At 39.6% G+C, this 9,650-nt stretch overlaps 2 protein-coding genes across 2 annotated transcripts; both read right to left on the bottom strand.

Annotated features, from left to right (window-relative positions):
* serac1 (serine active site containing 1) lies at positions 1-6,702 on the bottom strand. The gene is made up of 17 exons (XM_068342396.1): positions 6,662-6,702; positions 6,206-6,285; positions 6,013-6,049; positions 5,776-5,915; positions 5,229-5,318; positions 4,537-4,668; positions 4,304-4,425; positions 3,945-4,073; positions 3,702-3,815; positions 3,099-3,261; positions 2,717-2,867; positions 2,450-2,591; positions 2,228-2,328; positions 1,731-1,828; positions 1,438-1,620; positions 1,192-1,335; positions 1-1,059 (listed from the first exon to the last, which is right to left on the bottom strand). The coding sequence occupies exons 2-17, from the start codon at positions 6,276-6,278 to the stop codon at positions 923-925; spliced, it is 1,956 nt and encodes a 651-aa protein (XP_068198497.1). The 5' UTR covers positions 6,279-6,285; positions 6,662-6,702; the 3' UTR covers positions 1-922.
* A 556-nt stretch (positions 6,703-7,258) lies between these two features.
* On the bottom strand, positions 7,259-9,650 carry myct1a (myc target 1a). The gene is made up of 2 exons (XM_068342650.1): positions 9,290-9,650; positions 7,259-8,619 (listed from the first exon to the last, which is right to left on the bottom strand). The coding sequence occupies exons 1-2, from the start codon at positions 9,342-9,344 to the stop codon at positions 8,072-8,074; spliced, it is 603 nt and encodes a 200-aa protein (XP_068198751.1). The 5' UTR covers positions 9,345-9,650; the 3' UTR covers positions 7,259-8,071.

The raw sequence follows: 9,650 nt of genomic DNA, 5'->3' as shown, positions 1-9,650 counted from the left end.
GTACTGTTGGAGGAAGATCTGAAAGTATACAAATCTATGTTGTATCAATTCATTTGTTCACATAATTTAATCTCAGAAGAATGTGCATAATTTTTTTTAGTTTTGTCAGTCAGATAAAACATATCAATAAATATTTCAAAACACTGCAGTATTAATATCGTAACACTTCTAATGAAGTCTGCAGTGTGCTGCCTCCTTGAAATAATGATATACCAGTGCATAGACATATTAAATAAACCCTTCTGTCTTTTACACAATCATAAACAGAAATCAAAACTGCAGTTTGGACTGTACACCCAGAAGAAACTGCAGTTTGATTAGTCCTATAGAGTGCAAATAAATCAACTTATTTGATATGAACATAGGTCCATTTGAGATAAGGTTGAGAAAGGATTTCAGGATTAAGTTGGACAGACAACATGACTTTCATATTGCTGTTCCTAAAACACATACCTGTAAAGATGAAACCATACCTCGTTGGTCAAATGTATTGGAGTGCATGACTAATAAACATATTGGATCTTAAAAAAAGATGCAATATTTGCTACTTTTTGAATTATCAAGTCTTAGTAAAATACACCATATTTGTACTTTGTAAACTAATGGAAAGCTCTTGAAAAAAATCAACTGATCTTAAAAGGATTACCAGTCAGATTCTGATGTAAGACAATGACAAGGAGAACACAATTTACACCTAGGATACATTAAATACAACTAACAACTCTTCACCAAAATCTTCACATAATAAAATTAAATTTTCCAAATTATACTATGTGGTTGTTCAGTGGTCAGTGGTTGCCAGTGGTCATCAGTGGTCATCAATGGTTGTTTCTGTCGACAACAAAGAGAGGCACTCATGTTTCCATTTGGTTAGAGCAGGTGACTGCTAGTACATAGTGGCATCTGTATTCATATATTTCAGTCAGTGGCTGATGAAGCTCTTTAGTGCTTCGCAGATGAACTGGAGGCTGCGTTTGTACAAAAATGAGTTCTTCTTCTCTGGCTTGCAGATATTGAGATGATCCACATCTACTTCAATGAGCTCCCCAATGCCAAGATCTGAGAACCAAACCAGAGCAGGACTAAGGTGAGAAACAACAGATACTTTCTAGGAGTTATGCTCCAGTATTTTTGGTCCTAAACTCATTATTAATAAGTGTCTTATTTCCCCGTATGCACTGATTTACACACTTGCTGACTGCGTTGGTACCACCAGCATCTTGATCATGGGTCCAATGTTTGTTGGCTGCGTCTCTGCAAAGCTCAGCACTTTGAATTCCTTTTCTTTGGCCATGTTCACAAAGTTTTCATTCAGGTTGCGCAGTGCTGGAGAGTCTTCAAACACATGAGCAACATTCTCAAAGCCGTTTTTGAACACTTTCTATAAGACACAAATATCTTTGGTCCTCAGTATTACCTGTAACTTAATTCACTCACCTTTACAAAGTTCTCTCACTTCTACAGAGGGAAAAAGAAGGTATCTGGCATGGACAGAGTACTCCGCCATGGAGGTGCCATGATGTGGAACACTATAAAATAAAATGCCTTTGGTGTTCTGTAACAGTCCATGCATATCTGGGTCCTCTGAGGCATCAAGCAACATTTTTTTAACAAGTAATCCTGACAGAGAAATCAAACAGTAAGATACAGACAGAAACATGTAAATAAGAGTCAAACCATTTACTTTTCAAATGTAACATGCTGGCAGAAGTAAAGTCCTGACAAAATACCTCCCATACTGTGAGCTACCCAGACCAGAGGCCTCTCTCCAACCCCTGCCAGCTTTAACTTCTTTAAAAGCTCTTGACTTCTGTGGGCTAATGATTTTCTGAGGAGACAAAAGCAAGTTATAAAATACCTTAAAAATCCAAAACTCCACCAACTTATTGCCCATAAAGCTGAAGCATCCAGACCCGCTTCCTGAAATTGTTCAACTCTTGGTTCAATTAGTCAAGAGTCGGAACAAATGGGGGGGAAAAACAACTATTTGAGAGTATGCACAAGGAATAATAAAGCATTTAATTTCATAAACACTAACTCAATTAGCTTGTCTCATGTCTAAGTTCGCAAAAAATGTTTATATCATATTATTTGTAAGTACGTAATAACTTACAAATAATAAATGTTTATTTCTCTCAACAGGGATTTTTTTTTCATACTCTACATTTGTGCGACAAGTAATGACTAAAAGACAAATGGACATCTGTTGACATGAGAGACTCCTCACCTCTGATTCTCAACAGGACACTTGGCCATCCAATCACTGAGGTGACTGTCATACTCCACCGATAACACTCTCAGATGTGGACAGTCAGCAGCCAACCAAGACTGCAAATAGTCGTACACACAATACATAACACTGCAGGAGAACCACTCCATGCTTGTGTCAAATAGATTTACTCTATTAGCACTCAAAAGTAATAGCAGTAAGGTAAGATGGATTTTCTACCTTTGGCCAGCACTCAGCATAGTTATCTCGGCCTTCTACATCTTTTTCTTCCTCTAACATGGGGCGATCTTTCTGCCTCCATGTCTTAAAGGCTGCCCCTAGAATCCCATGGATGAAGAGCACGTCTGCATTGATGGGCTGACTGGAAATGAACAGTGTCAAAGAAATACTGTATATTGGTTGACAAAAAATATGCAATTCAAATTCTGAATTGAAAAACATTAATTTGTAAAAACACATTTCTAATGAAACATATTTTTTTCATACTTGCCACGAGTTTGTGGGTGCAGGATGTAGATGCCATCTTGGTATTTCTCCTCCAGGACCTCCCTGTCCAGGTTTGCCAGAGCGCGAGCTGCATGAGACGCCTGGATGACGTGAGGAGACTGCATCATATCTGCTAGGACAGAGACCCAGCCTGCAGGTTTCATAGGTAAGGGAATCATTAAAGACCAGTAGAATCTGTCATTCAGTTACATTGTAAAAATAAACCCAGACAAATGTAAGTCTGAATACTACAGGGACCACATAAAAACATATGAATGATAAAGTTTCCTTATGTCTTAGATCATGTTTTCAGTTCATCTTCCAGTCACAGGAAAACATTTTACAGAAGTATCTGGAATAATCGAATGAGTTTTGGACCTACCGGATTGGGCTATGGCCTGATGAATGTTCTCACTGAGTGCCAAATTTCCTATGATGCGAACAATGTTCCTCTGAATCTTCAAGGAATTTTTGCGAAGGTGATAAACCCTTTGAAGGAGCTGCAGGCCCCCATTGGCAACGATGTGGTCGCAATGGCTCTGGACCTGCAGACGAGACGCATTTTATGACGTTTGGAATGTCTGTGGTCTTCAGCCATCTCATGTGTTAGGCCATCTCAATTCTATAATGATCAACTGTATCTGTTGTGTTTTCACTCAGATACATGTGTGCTCCTTCATTGTTTCCGTGTATATGAGGAGTGTCATTCTTACTGTAAATGTGTTAGTGAAGAACATCCATGTATGTTAGTCTCCAAGTTATTTTAATGTGGAAAAAACAGTTGATGCATTGATCTAATACTAACACATAGCATTTCTAGCTTTTGGTGGAGTTACTGTTAATATGAGTGTATTAAATTCTTTCATTGGTTTGTTGTATAGGCTAACAGTATCATAATGCAGACAGACAGGAGTATAAAAGGGAGGTGTCAGGGACAAACTGCCCGTGAGGACAAACTAGATTAAGTTTAGATGGCCACGGTTACCTTTGAGTGCTGTACTAGTGCTTGTAAACAGAACGATTCCACCTTCTCAGAGGGAACAGATGTGAGGCTCTGGGCGTAAGGCAGCCCATTACCTCCAAAACTCCACAGACCACCCTGCAACACAGAAGAGTCTATGTGTTTGTCTTTTTCAACAATGAGCCATTGTCTCAATGCTTTGTGTTCTAGATTGTCGTTTTTTAAAGACTACAGTCTAATGTCAGTCCATCTTTCTGTCTGTGTTACCCGTTGGGCTGCCATGGACTGAGTGCTCTCTCTGAGGGCCAGTGAGGTGAAATACTGAACACACTTGTCCACTTCTGACTGAGGCAGAGACCCCAAAAGCTGCCTCAGTTCGTCCTCTAGTGACAGACCCTGGGAACAAGATAGCACATCATAGGTATCACCTATACATACATCACATACATCATAAATAATGCTTTTCAACACTCACAAACGTGAGCCTTTGAGAAAACTAAAGAAATCTACATCAATCACAAATGTCCAGCCAGTTATTTATATATTGAAAACAGGATGTGTGTGTGGTTTGTAGGTAAGAGAAATATACATGTTCACACAATCTGCGTTTGTACTGAGATACTTACATCCTCCAGATCGGGCAATGTTGGAGTGCGTAAAAAGAATCGAAGGTCCACCTGAGGAGTCCGGGCCAGGCCTACTGCTGTTCGCAGGTCGATAAACTGTGCTGCAGTCCGGTACTGGTAGTCTGTGTTAATGTAAACAGATGTGAATTAACTACACCCCACTTCACATCACTTTATACTCGATACTGTATATATATTGCACACAAGTGACTGGCAAGAAGACTGCATCTTACCATGCCAGTGGTGATTTTCTGCAAGCTCCTGTACTGCCTGAAGTCTGGTGTCCTTCTTAGCAGACTGTGTCCTCTTTAGCAAGACCCATAATGCCAACTCATGGGGGTCTGCATCCACCCGGCTAAAATGCTCTAATGCATAAAAACATCATATCTTGTTGATGTCAGGAAATTGTGCTTCACGTTTCCACAGACAATAGAATTACACTAACCCTAACCTCCTACAACTACCTACTTGAGTCTACAGTACCACTTTCAGCTTATGACAAGCTATGAAGTCACAATTCTTGTAAAGTCCAACCTTGGGTCATCAGTTTGGCAGCTAATATTTTTTAAGGAGAGAGGTTATTATATGTGTTATTAGAATTTCATTATTCTTCAAAAAACAAGCTATATCTTTCCTGTAATGTTTAGAAAATGTTGTATTTATAATTAAATGTAACCTATGAGTATAACAGTCGTATTACAGACAGTTGCACAACAAAGACATTAATGCACAGGCAAAGTAACATAAAAAACCAAAGATGATAAGTTAGATAGGTGTTTCATTTGGCCAAAATTGAGTGTAGTTTTCTGGTTGTAAATATTAGTGCTTCAGTTAGCTGTAATTTTAGGATTGGCAAAGAGATTTCACTTTAAGAAGGGTTTTCAGGTAACTGGGTCCATTTTGAAGACAAGCGTCAATCTCCTACCATCTAGTGATTCAAAAAAAAGTCTTGATGATATTTCCAGAAACCGCCTCGCTGCTTTATGAAGTTCCCTCCTTGTTTTTTGAGTGAGTTCTGGAAAAGACAAAATAAAATATTACAAACACTACAGTTAGAAAAAAAAATGTGAATGTAAATGTAATTTCTACAAAAACAATAACAAGACAAGATATACCATTTAGAAAAATACTAACTGGTGTATAAGATAGAAAGTAATAACTTTGGATAAAATTATCAGCCCACACAGGAAAGACAGAGGAAGGAAAAAAAGACAAGCAACTGTAACAAATGGCACCTGGACATGAAAAAATATGTACTGTAGGTCTTTGTACTCAGACAAAGCAGAAATACAGCACCTCAACAAAGTTTCTAGAGGTCACTCAGCTGTGAATTTTGCCAAACTTTAAAAACAAAACATGTAAGCTACAACAATATTTTAAAAGGTCGTGTTTTTAATTTTGCATTTTAAAAATTGTTGAAGAGATGCACATGATTAAGTCCCACTTTGGCCTGAGTGAATGACATTTCTTACCAGTAGCAAGGTTCTCCTTCTCTGAGCGAGTGGCGTGAAGATAAATGTACGACTTGTACTTCTCCTGGAGAATGGCACTGGTGTCAATGGTCACTGCCTTGCTCACGGCCTCCACTTCATATGTGATAAAAATACAGCCCCTGTGGAAAGGTCATGGTAAGCTGTGGTATAAAAGATACTTGTCTTACTCATGTTTTGTAGCAAATGAAAATCCTTTTTTCAAAAACAATAACTTACCCCAAGATAACTGCACCGGTTACTTTAGCGATGTTTTCTACATTTTAGCAAAAAAAAAAAGAATCTTTATTAGACATGACTTTGAATCCCTTCTCATCTTAAGTGTCCTCATAAACGTATTTATGAGGACACTTAAGATTTATGGGGAAATGAACGAGGGAAGTTCAGACGTGGGTTAACTCTGACTACTAACTTATGTTTTTCCACTGAAGAACTTTCTTCACTCCAGACGGACAGCGAATCAAACGCAGAGCTGCTCCAGACATCCTCTGCCTGTAAAGCACCAGTGACGGGACTAGGTTACCAGGTTAACCAGACCACCGGTGTGACAGGTCTAGGTTACTAGCTAACGTTAGCCTACGTTTATTCGTGTTCTTTAGCTAATCTAACGACAGCTAGTTTATCTCCGGTTAACGTTGAACTAAGCTGGTTAAGACTATCAACGAGGTGTCATTAGCGTAACGTTTCATTAAACAATCAAATGTAAACTTGGTTGAACTGACAACAGAGCAGCGGTTAGCTACAACAAACTAAATAGTAAATCTTAGGCTAAGAAGACTATCTAAAGGCGGCTGATTCAGCTAAGATTACTGCAGGCTAATTTTAATGTTTATGGTTTAATAGTGACAGTAATTATTAGATTAAAAACCTCCAGGAGAGCAGCGGCCGGCTTCATGAACTCCGGTAATGTTGTCTTACAAATATGACGTCATCAGCAGTTGTCGCGATAAAAAAAAATCACAACTAAAAAAGTCGCTAACCCTCGGACCTTGAGAGCTAATATCGATCATTTAACCAACTTGATATTATTATTATTTAAATAATATCGTTAAATTATCATTTGACAGAGATAGTTTAAAAGTGACTTCTTCTTTTCCTTTCGGCTTTTCCCTTCAGGGGTCGCCACAGCGCATCAGTTGCCTCCATCTAACCCCGTCTTCTGCATCCTCTTCTCACACCAACTACCTTCATGTCCTCCTCACTACCTTCATATCGACGTGAGAAAAAAAATATATAACGGTAACTATGACTTCTAAACACGAGGCAAGGAGTTGCTGATGCTGGTGGTTCTGATTAACAGGCTGTTGTTAGCATCCTGTTGGGTTTTGGTCAGGTAAGTCCATCACTGTCACGACTTAAGGACATCACAATGCAATGTCGTACACCCAAACCGCAGTCTCAGTATGCTCAATATTCGTAATATGTGTAACACAGTCAACAAAAATTGAAAGATCAGAAATTTCTTATAGAAATTTATTTGATAAAACGACTATTTTGGTGCAAGTGTTCATGTTATTACATCCATATGTTGAGATTACTGCTCTAGATGAGGGCCCAGCTCCTAGTGGCACCCATTAATTAGCTACGAGAAACCTTTAGGTAGTAGAAAATGCAAAAACATCATGCACAGGTCTACTTTGGTCTTGTTCTTCCACACCTAAATGTACTGTACATGAAAAAGAAAACCCAACAACACAGGCACACAATACTACAAAAAACAACAACAAACAACCCACAGTGAATTCCTTTGCATTCCACGCTTTCCCAGTATCACCCAATAGATCTGTTCAATTAAAACAGTCAGGTTGATGCCCGCCACCAAGTTTTGCGTCAGTATTTGAAATAGAAATTTAAGATTAGTTTATCGGAAGAAGACTCACCTTCTTCTTGAATACATGGAGACAGTCATTCTCTCTTTTACAAGGTCACTACGTTACCAGCACAGACAAATGACGTCTGTCTTTTGATCATAAATGCCCAGTGTTTAGTCTGCATTCTTAGATTTTTGTTTTGTATACATCAAACATTATGTACAAGCACACATGAGGATAGATCACCACTGACCTCAGACTTTAGTATTTAAGAGGAATATTTTCTCTCAATAAGCAGCCATTAGTATGTTATGACACACCAAACTGATTGATTCTAGACAGATAATTGACCATCGTTTGCACCACCTACTCTTAAAAATCAATTTTTATTCAGTCCTTTATCATCTGCAAATCCATTTAAAATCCTGTTTCATTTAGTCAGAGTCTTTGTGGTTCCCCCTGCCCCCTCAAGTGCATGTTTCCTGATATGCTCTAATAATGCTCTCATAAGCTGGAGGTGGGATCTGCATTGGATGGAAGCCCCTCAGGCTGCTGTTTCCCCAGAATGACTCAGGTCTGGCTGAGGCGGCAGCCGGTTGAACTGTTGTTTGAGCTGATCCAGGAGACGTAGATACAACTGGGGTGCGATTCAACGTTGTCTGGCTCCCCTCCTCAGCCTCCCTTGCGATTTGGCTGCACTGGATGAGAGGATGGAAGGTGGAGGCCCTGAAGCTGGATTTCTGTCCCAGTGAGTCGAGGTGATCTGGTGAGGACGTCTGGCGGTGGAAGCTGAATGCAGCACTGACTAAACTGTTGTTGCTGCGTCGGTCGTAGCTGCTGTTGCGGTTAAAACCTGGACGATGGCGGGAAGACACGCGTGATTGTCGTGGAGGCCGGCGCGTTATACTGGCAGAGCCTGCTTTGTGTCGGGACATCCAGGTCAAGATCACATAAATGAGGGAACCCAGGAACAGACCCACCGCCACGGACACACAGAAAGCTATGATGAGAGGGACTGGGAAGACAGAAACATCAGACAGACACGTCATTATATGAGAACAAATCTCCGTGTCACAATTCACAAAAATTCCTATTTTTTAGCAAATGAAGGATTACCAAGAATGTATTTCAAGACTGTTCCTCCAAGAAAAATGCTAAGATTTCCTAGCAGTTTTCCATTTTTCAAACGTTTGCATTTTATTGCCACAAAATGCGCTGACTTTTTGCTCATCGCTTATTTGCTTTGGATGTAGCACTGCCAACATAGGCATGCTTGAGAGAAGAAGAGAATGCATGGTTAAGGAAAATACCATTAAACTGATGCCAGAGAAAACAAATCAGTTTCAATACAGTCATGTGCTGAGAAGACAGAACGACTTTCAACCGGTTTGTGTTTCCACTGCAGTTTTTTCCTTTAAGTTTGAAAAAGGAAATGAGGCTTCGGTCAAAAGTCATCTGGAAATGACATTTGGAAAAACTGAAGAAGAAAAAAACAAAATGAAAGCATGTCTATTCATTAAAAGTTTGAAGTATTTTTCCCCCCAAACTTCACAAAAGATTACTCTGAATATTTTAATTTATCAGACAAAGTTATCCTGTCAAGGAATCAGGACCACAGATCCATTTGTGAAGCAATTTAAGTCAGAGAGACTTGAAAACATCCAGTAAAGACGTTAGAAACTCACCAGCATCAAAAGACTTCAGTATTTCCACAAAGAGATTTGTGCTGTTCTCAGCCATGATTTCTTCTTTTCTGTCACCGGTAAGGAGGACAGACTGATACTCAGTCCAGCCTTTCTTTTACTATCTCCTCTTCCCCTTCTCCTCTTCTGTCAACTCCTGTTAGTCTCTCTGTAATTCTGATGGGTTTTCCTGTCCCTGTTTCCTGTTCTTTTACTTTCTCGTCCTTTGCTCACTTTCTCTGTCTGTATGTCTTCCTCCCTCAGAGGGCGACTCAGCCCAGAGGTACGCTGGGGCTGACTGGTGGCTAACTCTGGCAGTCATCTTATTTATGGAAGCGGAAAACTACACTGTCACATTTCCTGC

Source organism: Antennarius striatus, chromosome 19 (genome assembly GCF_040054535.1).
Source record: "Antennarius striatus isolate MH-2024 chromosome 19, ASM4005453v1, whole genome shotgun sequence".
NCBI lineage: Eukaryota > Metazoa > Chordata > Actinopteri > Lophiiformes > Antennariidae > Antennarius > Antennarius striatus.
The sequence above is the reverse complement of the archived record's forward strand: the minus strand, read 5'-3'. Positions and strand labels throughout refer to the sequence as shown.

What these genes read in the sequence shown, in the direction of transcription:
- serac1 (XM_068342396.1), bottom strand. Translation starts at nt 6,278, where the DNA reads ATGTCTGGAGCAGCTCTGCGTTTGATTCGCTGTCCGTCTGGAGTGAAG. An exon ending in TCTTCAGTGGAAAAACATAA is followed by an intron (nt 6,050 to 6,205) that starts GTTAGTAGTCAG and finishes GCTAAAATGTAG; the next exon opens with AAAACATCGCTAAAGTAACC. An exon ending in ACCGGTGCAGTTATCTTGGG is followed by an intron (nt 5,916 to 6,012) that starts GTAAGTTATTGT and finishes ACCTTTCCACAG; the next exon opens with GGGCTGTATTTTTATCACAT.
- myct1a (XM_068342650.1), bottom strand. Translation starts at nt 9,344, where the DNA reads ATGGCTGAGAACAGCACAAATCTCTTTGTGGAAATACTGAAGTCTTTT. An exon ending in ACTGAAGTCTTTTGATGCTG is followed by an intron (nt 8,620 to 9,289) that starts GTGAGTTTCTAA and finishes CTGTCTTCCCAG; the next exon opens with TCCCTCTCATCATAGCTTTC.